Source organism: Aquarana catesbeiana, linkage group LG03 (genome assembly GCF_042186555.1).
Source record: "Aquarana catesbeiana isolate 2022-GZ linkage group LG03, ASM4218655v1, whole genome shotgun sequence".
Taxonomy (NCBI): Eukaryota; Metazoa; Chordata; class Amphibia; order Anura; family Ranidae; genus Aquarana; species Aquarana catesbeiana.
In genome coordinates this window covers 682,989,329-683,015,154 of record NC_133326.1, presented here as the reverse complement: position 1 = coordinate 683,015,154, position 25,826 = coordinate 682,989,329, and the positions used below count along the sequence as shown (strand labels likewise).

At 44.3% G+C, this 25,826-nt stretch overlaps 1 protein-coding gene across 1 annotated transcript in view; it reads right to left on the bottom strand.

Annotated features, from left to right (window-relative positions):
• The window catches only part of LOC141134136 (uncharacterized), an 85,890-nt gene that overhangs the window by 2,980 nt on the left and 57,084 nt on the right, over positions 1 to 25,826 (bottom strand). Inside the window, exons 9-12 of the mRNA XM_073623722.1 lie at positions 21,276 to 21,354; positions 3,612 to 3,659; positions 2,161 to 2,279; positions 1,927 to 2,074 (exon numbers count right to left, since the gene is read on the bottom strand). Coding sequence (XP_073479823.1) covers positions 1,927 to 2,074; positions 2,161 to 2,279; positions 3,612 to 3,659; positions 21,276 to 21,354 — 394 coding nt within the window. The remainder of the gene's footprint in view (positions 1 to 1,926; positions 2,075 to 2,160; positions 2,280 to 3,611; positions 3,660 to 21,275; positions 21,355 to 25,826) is intronic.

Sequence of the window (25,826 nt, the reverse complement as noted above, 5' to 3'; positions counted from 1 at the left end):
CTGGATGTTCTGTATCCTCGGCTCCTCTCAGCTAAACTTGCAGTCCCGCCCAGTCCCGCCCCTTGGCCCAGGACCTATGATTCACACACCACCGGTCCAATGGCGGGATGTAAATGCTAGGAGGCGGAACTGGGCATGACTGCGAGACGAGCGGAGCGGAGTACACAGTACACTCGGCTAGGCTCGGTCTATGTCGGCGCCGCTCCTCTTCCCTCTCAGAGACAGCGGGGATCAGCGTATAACACACACCCACAATTTCCCCCTGATTTTAAGGGGAAAAAAGTGCATGCTATACGCCGATAAATACGGGTATATATCTTGAGAACCACAATCTACGCATTTCGCGGGAGACTGCACTTCCTCAGGACTTTTCCAGTTTCATATGTACATCAGAAATATTGTTAAAAGCAATATGATAATGCCACTTGTCCTCCAGTATCTATGCCAGACAGGAAACAACCAGCAGAAACTAGACAGGCTATCAGATAAGTCTACCCGGCCTGTAGGGGAGCCCTCTGAGACACTACGTGGGCCCAGCAAGTAAGTATGTCAGACCAAAGATATTCAAATTCCAACTTGCGGTTATAAATAGGGAAATAGAGACTCCTACAGATCACAATGGACACCTGCCGGTCCATAAAAAGCTCAGCCGATTGCCTACATGCTCTTCCCAAACCAATATACCGTGGAAGAGTATTTGGGACGAGCATGTAGACGACCGGGCTGAGCTTTTTATGGACCAACAGGTGTCTATTGTGATCTGTAGGAGTCTTCATTACCCTATTTATACCCGTGAGTTGGGATTTTGATATCTCGGGTCTGACATACTTGCTTCCCCGCATAGTGTCTCAGATTGGAGGACAAGTGGCAAGTTATGTTGCTTTTGACAATCTTTCTGATGTACATATGAGAACAGAAGAGTCCTGAGGAAGCGGTTCTCAAGATATACACTTATTGTACAACAATTATACATTTTTAAAATATACTGTGTATGATGTTTTTAACCAAAGTTGTAATAAAAATATTAAACTTTTTATACAGTATCTAGTGGCTATTGTAAAGGTCACTGAAAAGCATAATTCAAGTCTGAGCTTTTTGAAATATGGTGATGTATTCTATTTATGGATGATGCCTTCTCTAGTGTAACTTACTGCTATCCAACAGTCCACCCTGCTATATGTTTGTAGATTGTGACATCACCACCCGACCTTTCAAAGTGTTCCTTGAATGGTGCACATGCTGAGCAAGGGCCCTCTTGTGATGACTATGCAGCAGAGCAGCTGCTTGGCACAGGACCTGGAAGCTAGTGGGGATCAGTTTAGTTGCAATGTCTATGGGGATCTCACAGGCATGGCACATACATACTGACATACCTCCCAACATTTTGAGATGGGAATGAGGAACACCTACTAACAAATGTATGTAGGTATAGGACACGCCCCCTGCCACACCCCCTTAAAGGAGAATTAACCAAAAAATAAAGGTTAATTAAATCCACAAGGACTTTTTTTACCACTACGATTTCTTTATATTGGCTTTTAAAATTTACAAACGCAGCAATTTAGAATTTGGATGAAAGGTTTAGCGCTGGGAAACACTTTTTGAAAGATAAAAAGTGCATTTTATATATAATTATATAGATCAGACCAAAATGAGGGACAAATGAGGAGGAAAGAGGGACAGCGGAACATTGCGCCAAATCAGGGACAGTCCCTCCAAATCAGGGACAGTTGGGAGCTATGATACTGACATTGGCCCAAGCTGGACCAATGTAACTAGGCAAAAACTGCCATACCTAGACTTCAGCTTTAAGTACTCAGAGGCCTCCAGGGCATACAGAAAATAAAGAAGTAGGAACCTCTCTGTGTCTGCTTCCGACTCTTTATGTTTGGTATTGCCAACAAATAAAAGAAGAGGGGGCCTTACCAGAAGTGTAGCAAGTGTTATAAGCCAACGTATCATTGCTTGGCATACTCTGAACACAACTTAGAAGGATTTCACCCTCTCCAGAACCGTCATCTGACCTACGTAGCACTACGTGACCCATAGTAAACGTTACGTCTCTGTAGAAGACCTGAGATGGAAGCAAGAGAAAATTTTGGAGTGAGCTCAGGTATCCCAAGATGGAGATAATTAGTGTAGGACAGGTGAGGCTTTCACCTGGCTATATATGGAGTATATCCCAGAATGCTTAATCCTTATACTGCGGCCTTGGACCTCCAGTGACCGCCCTTCCTGCAGTGATGTCTTCCAGGAGATTTCAGTACGGTCCTCAGAGTCTGAATCAAAATAGGGTAGAGGAGAGCCTGATGTGAAATTTTGTGATGAAGCGAGTTTAAAGACAGAGTCCTAAACGATAATCTGCACAAAGACCACCATGAAGGACCTGGAAATATTCTCCAAGGACCATGCTTATAAAGAAAGGTTGAATGAAAGGCTTTCCCTAACTGGATGAAGTGGAGAGCCGTGGCGGGGATGCCACAATCTCCACCTAGTCCAATCAGAAAATGCCTTGCGTTCCTAGAGAAAAATGCAAGGCTTTCTGTGAGCCAGGATTTTAGCAGGCCTTGTGCCCCTTCCCAGTTTTGTCTTCCATTCAGACTACTAGCGAGCATAAGCTAGCTGGTAAATGCCAGACTAAACTCTCTCCCTCTCTAAACTTTTTAAAGAGACCCTGTCACCTTGTCCATTCAGGACTGAATGACAGTGTCTGCTGAGAGCCCCCCCCAAGTATATTGCTCCCTTACTGCAGAAGTCCACCCTGGGTAAGCTATAGTGTTGTATGGCATTGGAGCTTACTCTGGTGGATTATGTCAAGGCCCTTATGCATGGAACAGCGTTCAGGCCTGCTGTTTGGCTGCTCAGGCATAAACACTGTCACATAGAGGTGGTTACATGCTTACCCCTACCTAAAGCAACAAAGCAAAGATTCTGACATGTGGGGTCAAAGAATTGTTAATGGGTGGGTATAACTTGCTTAGTGTCAGCACTGTCAGCAGACACTCACTTTGCCCTTAATGGGTGAAATTACAGTTTCCCTTTATTAAGTACCCTATCCTCCCCACCGTCAGGTTACAGAGCTAACCCTCCCAGTGATGTACCTCACACACATGTGTACAGGAATAACTTTATCCCGGCATACAAGAATAACTTTATCCCCACACTGGCAGCATGCTGAGGTTGTACACTGAGCTGCGCATATGTTGCTCTACAATTAGAAAAAAAAATGCTATCTGGCAGGAAAAGATTCTTCATCTCAGGAAAGACATGCAAAGTTTAAAATAACTTCCTGCTAGCATTTAAAAAAATAAAAAAATAAAACGTATCCATAACCTAAACTTCTGGGTGTCCTCCTGCTGCTGGTATCTGATCATGGCCACCATGGGTGACCACTATGGAAAAAGCAATGTGCACCAGCGTGTCCATTGTCCAATGCACATTTAAGTTTGAGTATTTTGGTGCCCAGGGCTAGCTAACAGTTGAGGACAACACTCTCATTCTAGGTTAAATATGGCAGGCAGGTAAGAGAAGGGGGTGAAATAGCTTGTGTTTATAACATGACCATTGAAGAGGGAAGAGAAAGGGATAGTTATATTGGAAAATGGTCTCACCAATTGAAGATACTGACTCGGCTACCAGGTGGAGAAGAGAACGATTTCCTGAAAAAGACAACACAGTATTTTGAAAATATGCTGTGGAAATCTTTATATGATGATGTTCCATTGAGACAGTACCAAAAAAAATCTGTTGTCATCCACAGCAAAAAAAGTGTTCCCTTCCTCACAACCATTTTTTAAAAACTTATCTACAGACATTTTTTTTATATTTCTCTACATAGGTGTTTCTCTGCTGCCACCCCTATTATATAGACTTTATGTAGATGCATAAATTCACCACATTTTGTAATTTCCTGTGTGTAGAACCAGGGGCCAAGCCAGAGTCTGATTGGCAGGCACTGAGCTTCCCCAACAGAGACAGCAGGCAGCAAATGGAGGAAACCATACGTCTGGTGTTATCTTACGGCCCAGCTGGTGGCCATCGAGTTTTACAAGGCTAAGCTTTCAAAAATCCAGATAACCATTTGAGGGACAGGTCAGGGCCAACAGCATAAGTTGCAGGACCTGACCTTTTGGCACACCTTTCTTCTAAAGCATGCCCTTCAGAGGCTGGCAGTTGATGGGTAAAGACTGCACCATCCCCAGCAGGGGCAGCAGGCAAAAGAAGAGGCAAGAATATGTTTAGTGTCTTCTTCCAGCCCAGCTAGCAGCCATTGGTGTTTAGAAGGCTAAGCTTCTATAAATCCATATACACAGGTCAGGGTCAGCAGCATAAGTTGCAGGTCCTGACCTTCTGAAGCATCCAAGGTAGTTGCCTTTTCTACCTGTCCCTCAGACACTGGTGGTTGATGGGCAAAGACTGAGCTTCCCCAGCAGAGCCACAAGGCAAAAAATGGAGGCAAGAGTATGACTACTGCCTGCTTCCAGCTCATCTAGCAGCCATTGATGTTTAGAAGGCTGAGCTTCCAAAAATCAAGATACCCAGGTCAGCAGCAGCAAAAGTTGCTGGTCCTGACTTTTTTTTGCACACCACTCTTTGGAAGCATCCAAGGTGGTCTCTTCTGCCTGCCCCTCGGAGGTTGGCAGTCATTTGGTAAAGAATGAGCTCCCCCAGCAGAGGCAGCCAGTAAAGAAAAAAGGCATGTATACGTCTAGTGTCATCTATAAGCCCAGCTTTCAGCCATTGATGTTTAAAAGGCTAAGCTTCCAAAGAGCCAGATATCCAGGTCAGAGTCAACAGCTTGAGATGCAGGTCTTGACTTAGCTGCACCCTACCCTTCTAAAGTATCCAAGGTGGTTGCCTCTGCTGCCTGCCCCTCGGAAGCTGGTAGTCATTTGGCAAAGACTGGGCTTCTCCAGCAGAGGCAGCAGGCAAAAAAAGAGGAGGCAAACATCTAGGATCATCTTCTAAAACTGCCAAAATTCCAGATACCCAGGTCAGGGTTAGCAGTATAAGTTGCAGGTTCTGACCTTTTGGCACACCACTCTTCTGAAGCATCCAAAATGTTTGCCTCTTCTACTTGCTCCTGTAAGGATGGTGGTCAGTTGGCAAAAACTGAACTTCCCCGGCAGAGGCAGCAGGCAAAGAGGGGAGACAAACATATGTGTACTGTCATCTTCCAGCCCATGGCAGCCGTTAATGTTTAGAAGACTAAGCTTCCAAAAATCCAGGTACGGGCCAATAAAATAACGAGAAGTCTAATTATGATTATTACTTATGATTACGGAGCAACTTCTCTATTGGGAGACTGATCCTGACTATGAGAAGTTAACTACCTCAGTTTATAAATTGTAGGTCCTGCCTTTTTTGCACACCACTCATCTTAAATATCCAAGGTGGTCGCCTCTTCTGCCTACTCCTTGGTTCGGCCCTGGGGAGAGGATAATGGTTAAAGGCTAACTGTACTTGTCCTAAAGCCATGTACCATCCCATGGGGAGTGGGCGTCTGTTTCAGTTTAAGTCTGCATTCACACCTGAGCGTTTTCAGCTCGTAAAACGCCAGAAAAAACACCCGAAAAACGCCCAACAAGCAAAATCCTAATAATTTCAATGGCAGCTGTTCACATCTGAGCATTTTGTCACCTGAAGCAAAATGCCTGAAGCTCAAAAAAGTACACAAGCTTCTTTTTAGGCAGATTACAGGCGTTTTTCTGCTTTTTACATTGGTGACCTTTTGACCTGTACAAAATCACGTAAAAAAATGCGGTAAAAATTGTGGCAAGATCCCGGTAAAAACGCGCAATTTTTCTGCCTGAAAATGAAACGCTCAGGTGTGAATGTAGCCTTAGTGATAGCAGGAAAAAAATAACCCTGAAGGAACTGCATCCTTAAATTTTAGGTACAGAAAGCTTCAAAAAGGGATTGCATCAATTTATAGGTAACAAATAGGGCAGGCCTTGTTGTGCATCCTTTCTATTATTTTAGTCCAATTAGAAAGTTATTGTGTTAAATTGATAAGCTATTGAAATCACTCATTGTAACCATTTAACACTTTTCCTTCAAAGGGAATCTAAAAAAGCTAGCACTCACCTGTGAAGTGTCAATCTCTCTTACCCTACACCATGTTATTGACATTGGAACTTATGCAAAAGTAGAACAGGGATAACTCCTCTCGCATCATGGGAGCTATTTCTTTTCTTGAGTTGGACCCATTCAGATTACACATGCTGGGCTGCTTTCACACTGGGGTGTCGGCGCAGTCGACGGTAAAGCGACGCTACTTTAACTACTTTACCGTCATTTTTGAGGAGGTTTTCGGGCCAATAGCGGGGCGCTTTAAACAGCAGTTCGGTGGCGCTGCCCATTCATTTTAATGGGCAGGAGCGGTGGGGAAGCCCGCTCCAAAGATGCTGCTTGCAGGAGTTTTTTTAACGTCCTGCCAGTGCATCGCCTCAGTTTGAAAGCCCTCGGGCTTTCACACTGAGACTGCAGGGGAGCCATTTTCACGCACTTTAAAGGCAATATTTTTAGCCCAAAAGTGCCTGAAAAGCACCTAATGCCGCATACACACAATCGGAAATTCGACCAGCAAAAGACCGATGAGAGCTTTTGATCGGAAAATGCGACCGTGTGTATGCTCCATCGGACTTTTGCTGGCCGAATTCCAGCCAGCAAAAGATTGAGAACATGTTCTCAATTTTTCGGTCGGAAAAAGTTCCGATCGGAAATTCTGATCGCCTGTAGCAATTCCGACGTGCAAAATTCCTATGCATGCTCGGAAACAATTCGACGCATGCTCGGAAGCATTGAACTTCATTTTCTCAGCTCGTCGTAGTGTTGTACGTCACCGCGTTCTTGATGGTCGAAAGTTCAGCGAACTTTCTTGTGACCGTGTGTATGCAAGCCAAGCTTGAGCGGAATTCCGTTGGCAAAACCATCCAAGATTTTTCCGCTCTTGTGTACGGGACATCAGTGTGAAAGGGGTCTAATAATCCTATTAACTGTATTTTCTCAGAAAGGGGTGTTGTTTTTCAGAACAGGTCGCAATGCAATGTAATGTGGTCTCTTTACATGTAAATAGTGCCTTAATGGAGCTCATGTACTGTACAGTGCCTTGAAAAAGTATTCATACCCCTTGAAATCTTCCACATTTTGTCATGTTACAACCAAGATCGTAAGTGTATTTTATTTGGATTTTATGTGATAGACCAACACAAAGTGGCGCATAATTGTAACATGGAAGGAAAATGATAAATAGTTTTCAAATTTTTTTACAAATAAATATATGAAAAGTGTGGCATGCATTTGTATTCAGCCCCCTTAACTCTGATACCCCTAACTAAAATCTAGTAGAACCAATTGCCTTCAGAAGTCACCTAATTAGTAAATAGAGTCCTCCTGTGTGTAATTTAATCTCAGTATAAATACAACTGTTCTGTGAAGCCCTCAAAGGTTTGTTAGAGAACCTTAGTGAACAAACAGCATCATGAAGGCCAAGGAACACACCAGACAGGTCAGGGAGAAAGTTGTGGAGCAGTTTAAAGCAGGGTTGGGTTATAAAAAAATATCCCAAGCTTTGAACATCTCATGGAGCACTGTTCAATCCATCATCCGAAAATAGAAAGAGTATGGCACAACTGAAAAGCTATCAAGACATGGCTGTCCACTTAAACTGACAGGCCAGGCAAGGAGAAGCAGCCAAGAGGCCCATGGTAACTCTGGAGGAGCTGCAGAGATCCACAGCTAAGGTGGGAGAATCTGTCCACAGGACAACTATTAGTCGTGCACTCCACAAATCTGGTCTTTATGGAAGAGTGGCAAGAAGAAAGCCATTGTTGAAAGAAAGCCATAAGAAGTTCCATTTGCAGTTTGCGAGAAGCTATGTGGGGAACACAGCAAACATGTGGAAGAAGGTGCTCTGGTCAGAAGAGACCAAAATTGAACATTTTGGCCTAAAAGCAAAATGCTGTGTGTGGGGGAAAACTAACACTGTACATCACCCTGAACACACCACCCCCACCGTGAAACATGGTGGTGGCAGCATCATGTTGCGGGGATGCTTTTCTCCAGCACGGAGAGGGAAGCTGGTCAGAGTAGATGGGAAGATGAATGGAGCCAAATACAGTGCAATCTTAGAAGAAAACCTGATAGAGTCTGCAAAAGTCTTGAGACTGGGGCAGAGGTTCACCTTCCAGCAGGACAACGACCCTAAACATACAGCCAGAGCTACAATGGAATGGTTTAGATCAAAGCATATTCATGTGTTAGAATGCCAGCGGCAGAGAGTCAAACAGGCATGGAACTGGGAACGTGGTCACTCTCAGGAAACAGCATATGAGGTCAGCTTCCGTTCCACCTTGTCACCAGACAAAATCCTGGACGCCACCAGTCATAAAAGAAAAAGGCTTCCACATAGTGTAAAACCATAAACTTCTGGTTTATTGTAAAAGGTAGAAAACACTTACATCAATAATGATATAGACAGACAGGATAAAATATGTGATCACAGGTATATCCAAGAAAGCGCAGTAACGTGGCGCTAGCTCAGTCTAAGGTTCTATGTGGTGGCCTTTTTCTTTTATGAATGGTGAAGTCCAGGATTTTGTCTGGTGAAACGGTGGAACAGAAGCTGACCTCAGATGCTGTTTCCTGGGAGTGACCACGTTCCCAATTGCATGCCTGTTTGACTCTTTGCCGCTGGCATTGGGTCCACATAGTCTGGTAAGAGTACCCAATCTTTCTTATCGGTGGTGGAAGCACAATCTTTGGTGATTCCTTATTGGTTGGTGGTCAATCCTTTCAGACGTCAACTATACCTTCAATTTTATTATTGAACTATATTCAGTTTCTGTGATCTAATTTCATTTTTTTGGTCTGATTTTTTGTTTTTTCCCTCACGGCTTATTACCTTTTTACGTTATTCACGTCTATTAACTATTTAGTGTTTTTACATTTATGAATTGTATGTATATTTATCAACTGTTTTTGCACCTAGCACTTTATCATTCGGATGATTTATTTGCACATTCAAGGTGTTACATACACTGCATATTTGCACAATTTTTTTCAGTTTACACATAAAATATGGATTAGAGCTGCACTTGAATATTCTTATTATCCACTCAATTTGTCTGATTGTAGTGTTTGCAGCTTTTCTTAATTTATTGAGTAGTGCAGTGTTTATTTTTAAATTTAGATGTGTTCTAATGGCCCAGTCAAAGTCCAGACCTAAATCCATTTAAAAATCTGTGGCAAGACTTGAAAATTGCTGTTCACAGACTCTCACCATCCAATTTGACAGAGCTTGAGCTATTTTGCAAAGAAGAATGGGCAAAAATGTCACTCTCTAGATGTGCAAAGCTGGTAGAGACATCCCCAAAAAGACTTGCAGCTGTAACTGCAGCGAAAGGTGGTTCTACAAAGTATTGACAAATGCACGCCACACTTTTCAGATATTTATTTGTAAAAGATTTTGAAAACCATTTATCATTTTCCTTCCACTCCACAATTATGTGCCACTTTGTGATGGTCTATCACATAAAATCCCAATAAAATACATTTACGTTTTTGGTTGTAACATGACAAAATGTGGAAAATTTCAAGGAGTATCAATACTTTTGCAAGGCACTGTATGTTGTATAGTACTTAATGGAGCTATTTTGTATTGTATAAATATTGGACCACTTCTGCTGGAGGGACAGGGTTTCTATTTTTTTCTGGCCAGTTAGTGCGGAACTAAATAAGAGAGACGTTCTATAGTAGCTTCACTTGTTTACCAGAACTGTCTTTTGGCCAAAGTTATTTACATTTTTTTTTATTACAGTTTATATGCGGATAAGCAACTCAGTCTCAAATACTTTGACCCAGTAGTATTTCCTTTGGACACACTGAATGGTGTCCAGCCAAATTCAACCTGAAAGACTAAGGACATCTGTGAGTGCTAAAGGAGCGCCCTGCACTCACAATGATCCAGTGTCACTCTCTGTATCACAGAGCTCCATTCCACATTTGAAAAAGTATATGTAGCACCCTCCTAATTTAGAGTAGGCAGCTAGCCAAATTTAGTTAGCTCCTCTGTAAACAAGGTTGATTGCTTGGGGCTGTTCAGTGTCTCACAGGCTGCTGTTCTGCTACCACTTCCTGTCTTCTAAAGATTTCCAGAAGTATAGTGGGATGGAGAGCAGGACAGGCAGCCTGAATAATTATGGAACTCAGGCCAATCCCCTGGGGATGTGAGCCCAGAAGGTGGAAGAAGATCCCATACATATTCTGAGGACTTTTTTTATTTTTATAGATGGCTCTAATTTGCCGGCTGGTTTTTAGTGCCATCCTAATTGACCACTCCCATCTAAGAGGAGTGCCCCAGGTTCTCATGACGTGAGTAGTATGGCATTTATACATGTATATATTCAGCTAAAGGAGCCTTTGCCACTAGGCTCTGAGGAAAAAAGGACAATCCTTCAAAACGCGTCAGCCAGCTGGGGCCCCTGCATGGTCCCCTCAGGATCTGCAGACTGTAGATTCCAGGGATTTCAAGTCATGGAAGATTGGCTGTTTCTAGCATACTTGCATCTCATTTGTGAGTAGTTTTTCATCTTTTTTATCTTCAATAAATGTATGTGGGGTAATGCACTAGGCTGGTGTGCCCTCTTTTCTTTCCATTTTCTAGATATGTCAAGGACACACACCTCCAGTCCTAGAGGGCAACAAAGCCTGAAGCAATACCCCTGGTTAAGTGGACCACCACTTCCACTTGAGCTGGTCCATCACACTTTTGCGCAAGAGTGTTTTTTCTGTTGTGTATATTCTGAGGACTGGCAGCAGAGAGTAGAGTTCCAGGGTCCAGCATTCTTGAGGAGACCCCTGTGCTGGGGCAGAGAGAGAGAGAGAGAGAGAGAGGAAGCTGAGGAGCCTTTTTTGAAAACATCAAGGTCCCAGCTAGGCTTAGCTAGGGGGCCAAAAATCTGTATAACTTTACACCTGAGCACGAAGAATTCACAGAAAAGCTGGCCTTCAAATGTGCCGACACAATGACCACTGTACAACATGTACAACATGGACTGGATGATACTGATGGTGCAGCCCTCCTCAGATCAGAGAATCTTAAACTGCATAAACAACAAAAGGGTGCAAACGCCTAGTGCATTATCCACAGTACATTATTATAAAACGAAAGATATAAAATCATACTGACAAACCGAAGCAGATAGATGGCTTAATCATGAATCCAGAGACCAGCCTCATAGGACCAAACGGTTGACAGTATCAGCTGACGCATCTTTGCTAGGAAGAAGGGGCCAGTCCCCCCAAACGCGTCAGCTGGTACTGTCGACCGTTTGGTCCTATAAGGCTGGAGGGCGGACTTCTGATTTCTGAATTCAAGATATGCCATCTATCTGCTTTGGTTTGTGAGTATAATTTTTATCTTTCGTTTTATAGTAAAGTGCTGTGCTTGCGCCCTTTTTGTGCTTTTTGTTGTTTGTACAGTTTAAAATTTAGCTGGGGGGCCAACCAAAGAGAGAGAGAGAGAGAACCTGGATCAGAGTCTGAGTAGAGCCACTAGAGTTGGTGTGAAGAAGTTTAATCACCCTGGGCTGAGTGAGTACTTGATCATGCTATACAGAGGAGAGATGACTGTGGGGTTATTTATCTTACAAGCAAGTGCAGTGCAGCCATGAGTTGTGCAAGACAGCCAGGAGTGTGCATTTCTGCTAACGTGCATTTCTGCTAACGTGCTCAGTACAGCCAAGAGCATGCATTTTTACTAACATGTGCTCGGTGCAGCCAGGGGCTGTGCAGGACAGTCAGGAGAAAGTAGAGTGCAGCCTAAGGTTCTGTAATACCGCCAGCATTTTTGTACAGAGCAGTCAGAAGCCTAGCAGTCCTCAAGTTCTACAGTTTTGGGGGAATCCCATGATCCCCATTCCAAGTTCCTGTTCCCAATAAAAACCCAAAAAGAAACCCCTAGATTGATTCTTTGGCCAAAGGATTGTAGCATTCTCTAGTGTACAGTCTAGGTAGGTAAATTTATGCTGACTCAAAGTAGCCTGTATGAGTCTGGGAAATTGGTTTGGGTTCAGCCTAAGGTCAGACTGGAAGGCTCTTCAGACCAGGCCTCTATCGCCTCCTCCTGGCTCTGGAGGTCCATGGAAACTTCTAGAAACTAATGGAAGGAGGTGCCTGAATATTGATGGGAATTTTGATCAATCCTCAGGCAGGAGGCCTGGCAGGGTGATAAGATTGGCCCATAAATATTGAAGAGCCTGGCCAGCAAGTGTTTTTTTGCAGGTGGAAGATGAAGTGCTGAGGTCAATGTCGTGTAGCCTGGGAGGGGACCCCGGGGCTGGGGGGCTCTGCCTCCAGGCTGGAGCTGAGGAAGGAAGGAGAGGAAGTTGAAGAGAGGGATCTCCACTACCCCTCAGTCTCATCCAGAGGACACCCTGTCTAGCATGGGAAGATCTGGCAGCAGGATTCAAGGGACAGCGTGAGTACCTCTACACCCCCAGGGCCTACAAGGGAGAATTCTGCCAGGGGCATATTTAGCAAGCATTTATGGGACAGTGTCACAAGCTAACCTAAATCCCTTGCTCTGGGACACTTTTCCTGGCAGGTGGGCTGTGAGGTTCTACTAAGGGGACACAGCTCTTCTACATATAGTGAGGTCCTATTAAGTGGACACAGGGCTCCTGCATACAGTCCGTTGACTTTGCTATTTCTACCAGTGCTCCTGTATACCGTTGATGCTTCACTGGTTTCACCAGGGGACATAGAGCTCCTGTAAGTGTGGGGACTATATTTCACCTAGGGGACATAGAACTTTTGCTGTTGATTCTTCAGAGATTGATATGTATTGAGGGAATACATTTCAGGATCTGTATTTTTGTGTACATAGTGAAGGAAGCTTGTCCTCAAGTTGTTCTTACAAGTCAAGTTGGGCATCCCATAATCCCTTATCCCCATCCAAGTTGTTTTCCCTCATTAAAACAACCAAAACAAGCCCATGGAACGGTTACTGACTCTGTGTGAAGGTTGGAAAATGTGTGTTGCCTGGCTGTGCAGGAAAAGGGGGACCCAAAAATCCAGCGACTCTCTAGGGGGTAGGGTTACAGGAAGAATGATGGGAATGCAAATTGCCTGGCTGTGTATGCTGTGAGTGGGGAGGAATAGGCCCAAAACACCAGCAGCTCCTGCGGGGGGTGGTAAAACTACATATAAAAAATTAGGAAAAAGCATAAAATACAGCAGGGCGCATTCAGGTGGGGAACACGCTGGGGCAGGAGTGGGGGAGTGGTGAGCTTGGAGTTGGGCTTTGGGTTGAAACACACCTTTGTGATGAGGTGCGTTGCTGTAATGTGTAAGGGCATTGCAGTGTCACCCCAACGCACTAGGGCAGTGATGGTGAACCTTGGCACCCCAGATGTTTTGAAACTACATTTCCCATGATGCTCAACTATACTGCGGAGTGCATGGGCATCATGGGAAATGTAGTTCCAAGACTCCTGGGGTGCCAAGGTTCACCATCACTGCACTAGGGCAACGTAGCTCTGATGCACATAAGTTGCAATGCACTACAATGCATGGTACCAGACTATTGGAAAAAATTCTGCATGCCTGCATCTTGGTTTATTCCTGTGTTTTGGCAGCCCATTCAAAATAAATGGGCTGTCATAATGCAACACACATCAACATGCACAGAAACAAAAACGTGTGACTTGGCCCTTAATGACTTGTCTTTATTTTTAAAATGTCTTTATCTTTTAAATAAACATTTCAATTGGGGGGGGGGGGTGTCGGGGGAGCAGCCATGACACTCAGTTTGCAAAGCTGGCTGGCCTTCTAATACGATAAAACACTATAGAAGTCCTTGTGGATTCACCGTGCCCCTATGAGTTATGAGTTAGCTGTTCTCAGGGCCAAAAGGTCATCCAAAGCATTACTCAGCAAAGGTTCCTATTTTTATGGCCACCGAGTATATTTTTTTTTACTGTTCATTGTCTTCCGCTTCCACTTCATCTGATCAATGTTAGCTTTGTTCTGACTCTGGCAACAGAACAAGGAAACAGATCATGTTTTTAAAGTGTATTTGCATACCAGAGATTGATCACTGGCACATTAACTGTCTTACAGATGATATCGCATGGCTTGCTATAAGTAGACAAGTACGCATTTCACAAATGACTTCTTAGTGCCCTGTGCCAAACAGAAGAATTGGTTGGAACACTTTTAACCCTGGAGAGTGGGATAATGAGGGCAGAAACATTGATAATGTAACCAACAATTACCTCTATTTGCATGGGCAGCCGCTGATCCTTGGTCGACATTGGATTGGATATCCTGTTCAGTCTCGGTTTCTACTTCAAACACAGCCACTGTGCCATCAAACGCAGCCACTGTGCCATCAAATGCAGCCACTGTACCCATCAAATGCAGCCACTGTGCCCATCAAACGCAGCCACTGTGCCATCAAACGCAGCCACTGTGCCATCAAATGCAGCCACTGTACCCATCAAATGCAGCTACTGTGCCCATCAAACGCAGCCACTGTGCCCATCAAACGCAGCCACTGTGCCCATCAAACGCAGTCACTGTGCCCATCAAATGCAGCCACCATGCCATATCAAATGCAGCCACCGTGCCATATCAAATGCTCCCACTGTGCCATCAAATGCTGCCACTGTGTCATCAAATGCTGCCACTGTGCCCCATCAAATACAGCTACTGTGCCCATGTTATGCAGCCACTGTGCCCATCTTATGCAGTCACTGTGCCTCTTCAAATGCAGCCACTGTGCAGCATCGAATGCAGCCGCTGTGCCCATCAAATGCAGCCTCACTGTGCCCATCAAATACAGCCTCACTGTGCCCCATCAAATGCAGCCTCACTGTGCCCCATCAAATGCAGCCTCACTGTGCCCCATCAAATGCAGCCTCACTGTGCCCCATCAAATGCAGCCTCACTGTGCCCCATCAAATGCAGCCCCACTGTGCCCCATCAAATGCAGCCTCACTGTGCCCCATCAAATGCAGCCTCACTGTGTCCCATCAAATGCAGCCTCACTGTGCCCCATCAAATGCAGCCTCACTGTGCCCCATCAATTGTAGCCTCACTGTGCCCCATCAAATGCAGCCTCACTGTGTCCCATCCAATGTGGCCTCACTGTGCCCCATCAAATGCAGCCTCAGATCGAGACACTTTGCCAGTTGCCAGTGTGTAGAATTGATCCCCCTGCAGAGCTGCCGGAGGGAGAAAGCTGGCAGTGCTGTAAGGAGATCCACAAGTGTCAGAAGGCAGTTCACTTACCGGGCTGTGGTGTCCTCTCTTCCTGCTGTATCTCCTTCAGTGGGCAGCAGGCAGCAGCGGCGGTGGAGGAGTCCGCTCCTCATGCTTCCTCCACTCTGTGTCTCTCTGCTCGAGCCGTGCGTTCCCACTGATCGGCTGACATCACTTCCGGTTTATCACTGCACAGGGAAACCGGAAATTACGTCTTAACTCGGAGAACAAAGCACCCGGCCAGGCGGAAGTTGTGCGGCGCGATGGATTGCACCGCATGGCAATTCAAAACCCCGCAAATTAAGATCACGTGATTGCATAGACGTGGCGCTCCCCATAGTGCACTGTGCCCGGCGCCCGGACACAGTGCACTTAAAGGACATTTTTTTCTATTTTTTTTTTTTTAAAGGGACTTTTAAAAAAAATATACATATTTTTTGTTTTTTTTGTGACTGCCTGGGGGGGCGGACCCGTGCACCACCTATGGACGGGCTGCCACTGGCGGGGAAGGTTTACTAGCAGCCAACAGATGGATCACACAGCCCCGAAGTGCTGACTGCTTGTTTACTATTGTAAATGCAGGAGAAGGTGAATTGGCAGCGGACAGATCACACAGACTCTTTACTATTGTAATTACAGAGGAATTTTAAATGGCAGCCTGCAGATGGATCACACAGCAACACTGTGCTGACTGTTTACTACTATAATTCTGGGGGAAAGTTACCTAGCACCCTGCAGATGGATCATACAACCCCAAAGTGCCAACTGGTTGTTTACTACTGTAAGTGCAGGATAGGGTTGCCACCTTTTCTTCAAGTCAAACTTGAACACTTTAGAGGCACATAGCAATTATTTTTTTTCATAGTATAAACTATACATATATTTTAATATTAAATAACATTTCTAATCATATGAAGTTAATAACAGGTGGCAACCCTAATGCAGGGCAAGGTTTTCCGACAGATTACATAGCCCCCAGTGCAGACTGCTTGTTTACAATTGTAAGTGCAGGGAAGGTGTACTAGCAGCCAACAGATGGATCACACAGCCCCGCAGTACCTACTGCTTGTTTACCATTGTTAGTGCTGGAGAAGGTAAATTGGCAGCTGGCAGATCACACAGTCCCTTAGTGCAGACACTGATTGTTTACTATTGTAATTGCTGGGGAAAGTTGATTGTAAGCCTGCAGATGGATCACACAACCCCACAGTGCTGACTATTCACTAATTTAATTGCAGGTAAATGTTAGCTAGCAGCCAGCAAATAGATCACACAGCCCCATAGGCTGATCTGTCTGCCAGCTGCTGGATGTACGCAAGAATAGTCCAGTGTGGTGTAAATATGAGGTGATATACAGGGCACTTCCTACTCCCTACTCTTATCATACTATAAAATTGATAGAATATCCCATCACAACACAATGAATGAGAACACTTTTGTAATCAGTGCTGAATGATGGCGCTCATGCACTTGCTGCCAAAGAGGAATGCTGTAAATCAATGCTCATTACACTTTTTTCTCATTTAGGGTAGTTTTGCTGGACAGCGGCTTTAGCGCCTGAAAACTGCCTCCCATTCATTCAAGTGTGACTTTTCACACTCGGGCGGTGCGCTTGCGGGACTTTTCCGAAAAGTCCTTCAAGCAGCATCTTTGGGGCAGGTTGGGAGCGCTGTATTTAGTCCTCCCAAAATGCCCGGCCCATTGGAATGAATGAGCAGCACTTTTGAAGCGCCTGAAATGCACTTTGGAAGAAGCGCAACACAGGAGTTTTTAACCCCTTCTTTGAAAAGCGCCGCTTAACCACATGCCGGAGCATCACTTGTAAACAAACCAGCGTCATGTCATGACGACGGTTCCTCCCTCCCCTCTCTGTACCGATCGGTACAGTGTGAGAGGAGAGAGGGAGAGATAGTTTGCAGCGCTGTGGGTGCTACAGATCCAGCCCACAGTGCTGCTCAGTGTCCATACTATGGTAATACTCTGCAATGCTATGATAATACTCTGCAATATTATGGCAATACTATGGCAATACTCTGCAATACTATGATAATACTCTGCAATACTATGGAAATACTCTGCAATACTCTGCAATACTATGAAAATACTCTGCAATACTATGGCAATACTCTGCAATACTATGGCAATACTATGGCAATACTCTGCAATACTATGGCAATACTCTGCAATACTATGGCAATACTCTACAATACTCTGCAATACTATGGCAATATTTTGAAATACTCTGCAATACTATGGCAATACTCTGCCAATACTCACCAATACTCTGCCAATACTCGCCAATACTTCTTAACAGAAACAAAGAATTTTAAATTATAGCGCAAAAAATAAAAAACCCAGCGGTGATTAAATACCACCAAAAGAAAACTCTATTTGTGTGAAAAAAAGGACAAACATTTCAAATGGGTACAGTGTTGCATGACTGAGTAATTGTCATTCAAAGTGTGAGAGCACCGAAAGCTGAAAATTGGTCTGGTTAGGAAGGGGGTTTAAGTGCCCAGTGGTCAAGTGGTTAAACAGCGGTAAAACGAGCGGCGCCTTACCGCGAACGAGGCCGCGGCCCCAGTGTGAAAGGGGTCTTAACCATGCTAGTTCTGGATCCACTGCACCAACCAAAACAGGACAAAGCACTGGACAGGACGGGGAATTTATTTATTTATTTTATTGCGGAGCTTTTTTTCAATGGGAACACAGTGGAACACAGTTCCAGCACCTTCAGCACTGACTATAATCACAAAGGGTGCTAGGGTATGCTGCAGGGTCTTTTGATGCTGGCTGCTGGGGGGTCTATTCTAGCTGGAGGGACTCTATTTTTGCAGGGGGGTCTATTGTTGCTGAGGAGGTCTATTGTTGCTGGTGGGGGACCTACTGTTGCTGGGAGAGATCTATTGTTAAGGGAGGGGTCTATTGTTGCTGGCTGCGTGGAGATGTGTTGTTACTGCCGGGAGTCTATTGTCGCTAGGGGGGTAGTTTTGTAGCGGGAGGTCCATTGTTATTAGGGGGATCTATTGTTGCTGGCAGGGGTCCTATTTCTAGTGGCTGCAGGGGATCTATTTTACTGCTTTTCTTGTTATCATTACCAAATTCCGTACAAATTACTTAGCACCACAAAATGATACTTGGCTCTGTATTCCCTAAAAGAGCAGTACTGGGAGGTGGGTAGGGGGTGGAACCAAGGAATGGTGCTCGGGGGTGGGTGGGTGGGCGGAGAAAAGTTGTGACTTGGAAAGGGGGAGTTCCTGCACCTATTCTCTGAGAAAAAAAGGCACTGATAGGGAGGCTTCTTTTTGAATAGAGTAGAGAATGATTAAACCCTTTTAGGGTGTTTTTTTCTGTTTGTGTTCTCTCGGAGAGATTTTCACTCACATTTTCTGTTTTGGTAACAATGATTGCCACGAGTTCACACCACCCACATTGTGCCCGATAACGCACCATTCAAGCTTTAGTGTGCTGCTGCGCCATTCCTTTTAAATTGCCACCCAACACACAGCTGGAACACGTAGGCATTGGCTGCCCGTGAAAGAACGGGTTCTGTTTAAAACTGGATGTCTTGTCCATAAGGCACTGAGTATCTGAGGGAAAAATTTGTCAAGTATGTGCCTACCCGATCCTTGAGATCGGAGAACTTGGCCATACTGAAGATTCCAAAATTTAAAAAGAAAACATGCGGAGGGAGAACGAGTGAAGTACAAGGAGCAGAATTTTGGAACTCTGTGCCTCTGAAACTGAGACTTGAGAATGATTTTTTGAAATTTCGAAAGAAATTGAAAACCGTTTTTTTTTTTGTGCAAGCTTTTGGAGTCACCTAATTTTTAATTGGGGTGTGATGGACAGACTCCCTGGCTTTTATTCTGTATCCTGCTATGCTGATTTGTTGGGGTTCTTTTTTTAAGGTCTTCTAAATGTCCTTTTGTTTTTGCGCATCGAGGCCTTCGGGTAAGACTGCGTAGGTTAAGCATTTTAATAAATAAATAAATAAGTATCATAATTAATGATTTGTCTAATTGAATAAATTAAATATTAAAAGAATGAAATAAATCATTTGCATGGAGGCATAGTAAAAATCTGCGTTGCAGTATAATGATATAATATATAATATAAATATCTCCTGGTGCCAAATACAATTTAAAAATTGTTCAAAGTTAGTGCTTCTTTAAAATGTCATATCTTTCGACTTATCCCACTAGAATGATTATTATTATTCAGGATTGCGCAGTTTGCGCATCGCTTTACAACATGGGGGCAGACAGTACGGTTACAATATAATTCAATACAGGAGGAATCAGAGGGCCCTGCTTGTTAGAGCTTACAATCTAAAAAGGGGGGAGGGTGTCAGGTGACACAAAAGGTAACTGTAGGAGATAAGCTGATGGGGAAAATCAGGAATCACCTAAAAAAGGACAGAGAAGGAGAAATTTGGACAGATTGAGGTAGGGAGTTCCAGACGATGGGAGAGGCTCTGGTGAAGTCCTGGAAGTGAGCATGGGAGGAAGTAATGAGGAAGCAGAGCAGGAGGAATAAAGAGAACAATTTGGTTGATATTTTGAGACATGTGATGTAGCTGGGAGCAGAGTTGTGGATGGCTTTGTAAGTTGTTAGTGTTTTAAATTTTATTCGTATGGTGAGCAGAAGCCAATGGAGAGATTGGCAGAGAGGGGTGGAGGACACTGACTGGCTCATAAGGTGGATGAGTCTGGCAGCAGCATTCAGGATGGATAGCCTATGTAAAGGTAATCCAACGAGGAGGAAGTTGCAGTAGTCAATGCGAGAGATAAGCAGGGAGTGAATTAGAAGCTCTGTGTCATTGGTTAGGAAGGGTAGTATTTTGGAGATGTTGCGGAGGTTGAGGCAGCAAGATTTGGAAATTGATTGGATGCAGGGGACGAAAAGGATAGTTCAGAGTCCAGGATAACACCTAGCACCCTGGCATGCAGGGACAGGTTGATGGTCATGCCATTAATCGAGAGAGAGAATTCAGAGGAAGGTGCACGTGGGGGAGGAAATATTATGAGCTTGATTTTGGATAGATTGAGTTTGAAGAAGTGGTGTGACATCCAGGCTGATATGTCTGTTCTTAATTAGTGATGCGTGAGAAGAATAATGGAGTGAGCTGAGAGGTAGAGGCGTAGATTTGGATGTTATCAGCTTAGAAATGGTTTTGAAAGACATGGGATTCTATTAGCTGACCAAGGAAGGAAGTGTAGATCGAGAATAGGAGAGGTCCAAGAACAAAATATTGGGGGACGCTGACAGAAAGATGAAGAGGAGAGGAGGCGGTAGAATTGTAAGTGACCAAAGGAGTGGAGTTTTTTCAGGAAGCGTTGGTGGTCCACTGTTTCGAAGGCAGCAGAGAGGTCCAAGAGTAGGAGTACAGAATAGTGACCATTGGTTTTAGCCTTTAATAAATTGATTGTGAGTTTTAGGAGAGGAGTTTCTGTGGAGTGTTGACGGTGAAATCCAGGCTGGGGTTCAAGAAGGTTAGTCTCAGTGTGATGGTCGCCAAGTCGGTTGTAGACCAGGCGTTCAAGGAGTTTGGGGGTAAAGGGGAACAAGGAGATAGGTGATAGGTTGGTGGGATCCAACAAGGACTTTTTAAGTATGGGGGTGACTAGTGCAGCTGGTGGGATCCAACAAGGGCTTTTAGGTATGGGGATGACTAGTGCAGTTGTTGGGATCCAACGAGGGCTTTTTAAGTATGGGGGTGAATAGTGCATGTTATAGAGAGTTGGGGAAGATGCCAGAAGAGAGGGAGAGATTGAAGATGTGAGTTAGAGAGTGTAGGATAGAGCCAGGGGGCGACCCTAGTGTTTGTGAGGGAACAGGGTCCAGGGGGCAGGTCATTATAAATTATTAAAAGTTTAGCAACCTCGTCTATAGCGGCAGGGTTAAATGAGGGAAGTATTGAGTGTACCTGTGGTGATGAAGTGGTAAGTGGGGGAGGTATTTGTACAGAGGAGATCTCATCACAAATTGGTTCAATCTTATCTCACCATCGTGTCTTTTTTTTATGGCGCCGGGGGCCTCCCTCTTCTTGCGGTGGCAGAGTGGCGTTTCACAATATTTCCTTGCCTGTCAAAGAAAATACATTGAATTAAAGTGAACATGTCATCTCCAAAAAAACTTTAAAGGGTACCCCCCCCCCCCCGGGCAGAATTGTGGAAGTTGCCATTTTTCTTTTTTTTTTTTTAACTTATGCCTATAGGTGCCCTACTATTTAGACAGTCACTGAAGAACGAGCATACAGGCTGGAATTCTGTCTTCACTGGCTTCATGCTTATTCCACGTTATTGACTCGCAAAGCTGCTAAAAAGAACACTGGTGTTTCGAATACACAAGCTACATGACAAATATGCAATGTACCTGTCCTATAGGATTTTTAGCATTCAGTTTTAAAATGTAAGTTGTGTTCACATGATGATAAAAAAAAAGTGAAGTCCCCATGAAGTCTGAGGCTTTCATGATATTGGTGTGCTTGTGGATTGAGATGAGAAAGAAGGATACTTGAAGGGCAAACCTAGACTAATTGAAGTGCTTCAGGTATTGTAAAATAAAAGAGGATGCTCTGTCCGCAATAGCCGCTGCATTCCCCTCGCAATAATTTTTTTCTGTCACTAGATGTCCTCAGTTTTCTGGGGAGAGTGATGTTCAGCATCATTCCTCATTAAAGACCGAGGACATACTGTAAGTGCAGGGCATCATGGACCCGCCCCTTAATAGGGGGCCACCATGGCATGCTGCACTCACAGTGTAATGATACAGAGAGAGCATTGCCGACATCATACCAGCACCATTCCTTGCATCATAAAAGGCTGCCCTGTGTGCCATGTAACCTAATGTAATGTCTAAAAATATATGGAAAAGGTGAGAATTATACAAAAAAAAAAAAAAAAAAGCAAAAAATACTGTTGAAAAGACTTGGGGAGAGGGGGAGGTCAATTTGGTAGTGGGGTGTCAAGTACATAGTAGTGGAAGGTGGCTACTGGTTAATAGAACGAGCATAGTGAAAAAAAGTGTAGTTTACTGTGTGGCTTAATGATAATGAGCATGATAAAAAATAGTAATAGTTTAGGGAAACCTTTTTTTAAAAATAAGTTTATACTACCCACCTTAACACGAAACTCCATTTTACCAAGCACTGCTTCATGAGACTGCTAAAAATGATTTGTGTGTTCTAATAGACTGTTAGAGGGTTTTCTTTACAGGAGACTGTGAAAGACTACCGCAAACGTATATCAGAGACCACCGACATGACACAAATGGCTGAACATTCCTGGCATTTTTTCAGGCTGCTTAGGAAAGACTGCCATGATGTTTCAGGGGATTGCTAGAGACGACTTCTCTATTTCAGTAGACTCCTACCGTGCTATAATAGATTGCTACAGACAGCTGCCATGCCACAGCAATAAACTGTTGCTGTATTACAGGAGGTTGATTGGGACTACTACCATGATATGGGAGCATAGGCGTGGGCAGGGGGTGTGCCAGGTGTGCCTGGGCATACCCTAGCCCAGTGATGGCGAACCTTGGCACCCCAGATGTTTCTACATTTCCCATGATGCTCATGCACTCTGCAGTGTAGTGGAGCATTATTGGAAATGTAGTTCCAAAACATCTGGGGTGCCAAGGTGGACCATCACTGCCCTAGCCACTATCTGTTTCTCCCCCCCCGGTGCCCCCTCCCTGCAGTGCTGCTGGCTTCCCTCCTCTCCCACCGTCTGCTTCGGGGGATGTTTCAGGATGAAGAGCAGGGGGAAGGGGCTAATAAATACTTTTCTGAATGAACACAGTGAACACACTCGCTCACTGTGTCCATTTATAACTGAAGCATAGTAAACTGTGTTTACTATGCTTCAGTTTGTGAATGAACAGGAAGCCGCTCAGCACAGACCGCTTCCTATTTATTCACTGTGCGGTGCAGCTGAGGCTGCAGAGAAAGGCATGCGTGTTTGAGCTTCGGGGTGCACACCCTAATGCAATAGGCTGCGCACACCTATGTATGGGAAACAATTGCTACGTTACTGAAGATTGCTAGAGACTTCTGCCAAGTTACAAGAGACTGCTAAAGACTGCTGTAAGGTTGAAGGATTTCCCTACTGGGTGCAGTGGTGTCACCATCTGTAAAGATGTAGCCAATCAACTTGGTAGCCAGCCCATTTAGCTATATTTGAATGCAGGGCCTATGAGGCTGCATGACGTTTGTCCCTCAGGAGAGTGCTGATTGGCCCTGTGCTGATCACATGCACCCTCCCAAAAACTCTCTAGCGATACACACCAAACTGAGCATGTGCAGCCTGACTCCAAAGGCTCTGTCTTCGGGATTGGGGAAAGTGGAAGAAGGGGTAGATCAGAGAAGACAGGATCAAACAGCCTTTTTACAGAGGATTAACCACTTCCACGGTGAGTATAACAAGCATGCTTTACTGCATGTTCAGTGCCTTGAATAAGTATTCATATCCCTTAAAATTTTCCACATTTTGTCATGTTACAACCAAAACCGTAAATGTATTTTATTGGTATTTTATATGATAGACCAACACAAAGTGGCACATAATTGTGAAGTGGAAGGAAAATGATAAATGGTTTTACTTTTTTTTTTACAAATAAATATATGAAAAGTGTGGTGTGCATTTGTATTCAGCCCCCTTTACTCTAATACCCCTAACTAAAATCTAGTTGAGCCAATTGCCTTCAGAGGTCACCTAATTAGTAAATAGAGTCCACCTGTGTGTAATTTAAGATGTTTGTTAGAGAACCTTAGTGAACAAACAGCATCATGAAGGCCAAGGAACACACCAGACAGGTCAGGGATAAATTTGTGGATAATATTAAAGCCGGAGTAGGTTATAAAAAAATATCTCACGCTTTGAACATCTCACGGAGCTCTGTTCAATCCATCATCCAAAAATTAAGAGTATGGCACAACTGCAAACCTACCAAGACATGGCCGTCCACCTAAACTGACAGGCCGGGCAAGGAGAGCATTCATCAGAGAAGCAGCCAAGAGGCCCATGGTAACTCTGGAGGAGCTGCAGAGATCCACAGCTCAGGTGGGAGAATCTGTCCACAGGACAACTATTAATTGTGCACTCCACAAATCTGACCTTTATGGAAGAGTGGCAAGAAGAAAGACATTGTTGAAAGAAAGCCATAAGAATTCCCATTTGCAGTTTGCGAGAAGCCATGTGGGGGACACAGCAAAGATGTGGAAGAAGGTGCTCTGGTCATATGAAACCAAAATTTTACTTTTTGGCCTAAACGCAAAACACTATGTGTGGTGGAAAACTAACACTGCACATCACCCTGAACACACCATCCCCACCGTGAAACATGGTGGTGGCAGCATCATGTTGTGGGGATGCTTTTCTTCAGCAGGGACAGGGAATCTGGGCAGAGTTGATGTGAAGGTGGATGGAGCCAAATACAGGGCAATCTTAGAAGAAAACCTGTTAGAGTCTGCAAAAGACTTGAGACTGGGGCGGAGGTTCACCTTCCAGCAGGACAACAACCCTAAACATACAGCCAGAGCTACAATGGAATGGTTTAGATCAAAGCATATTCATGTGTAATGCCCTGTACACACGAGCGGACATTTGGACCGGACTGGTCCGACGGACCGAATCCAGCGGACAATCCGACCGTGTGTGGGCTTCATCGGACCTTCAGCGGACTGTTTCTGTCGAAAATCTGACGGACTTTAGATTTGGAACATGTTTCAAATCTTTCCGCCGGACCCAGTTCCTATCGAAAAATCCACTCGTCTGTATGCTAGTCCGACGGACGAAAAACGTCGCTAGGGCAACTATTGGCTACTGGCTATAAACTTCCTTATTTTAGTCCGGTCGTACGCTATCACCTACGAATCCGTCGACTTTGGTGTGATCGTGTGTAGACAAGTCCGTTCGTTCGAAAGCCCGTCGGAAGTCCGTCAAAAGTCCGTCGAAAATCCTTTGGAAAGACTGTCGGACCTTTGTTGCCAAAAAAGTCCGCCCGTGTGTACAGGGCATTACAATGGCCCAGTCAAAGTCCAGACCTAAATCCAATTAAGAATCTGTGGCAAGACTTGAAAATTGCTGTTCACAGATGCTCTCCACTCAATCTGACAGAGCTTGAGATATTTTACAAAGAAGAATGGGCATAAATATCACTCTCTAGATGTGCAAAGCTGGTAGAGACATCCCCAAAAAGACTTGCAGCTGTAATTGCAGTGAAAGGAGGTTCTACAAAGTATTGACTCAGGGGGGCTGAATACTAATACCTCCCACGCTTTTCACATATTTATTTGTAAAAAATTTTGAAAACCATTTATCATTTTCCTTCCACTTCACAATTATGTGCCACTTTGTGTTGGTCTATCACATAAGATCCAAATAAAATACATTTACGTTTTTCATTGTAACATGACAAAATGTGGAAAATGTCAAGGGATATAAATAATTTTAATAAATAAAGGCACTGTACAGACTGATTTTACTGTTGTGGGTTTAGTAACACTTTAATCAACAAGTCTTTGCCAGTCTCATTATTATCCATCACCCCAATGC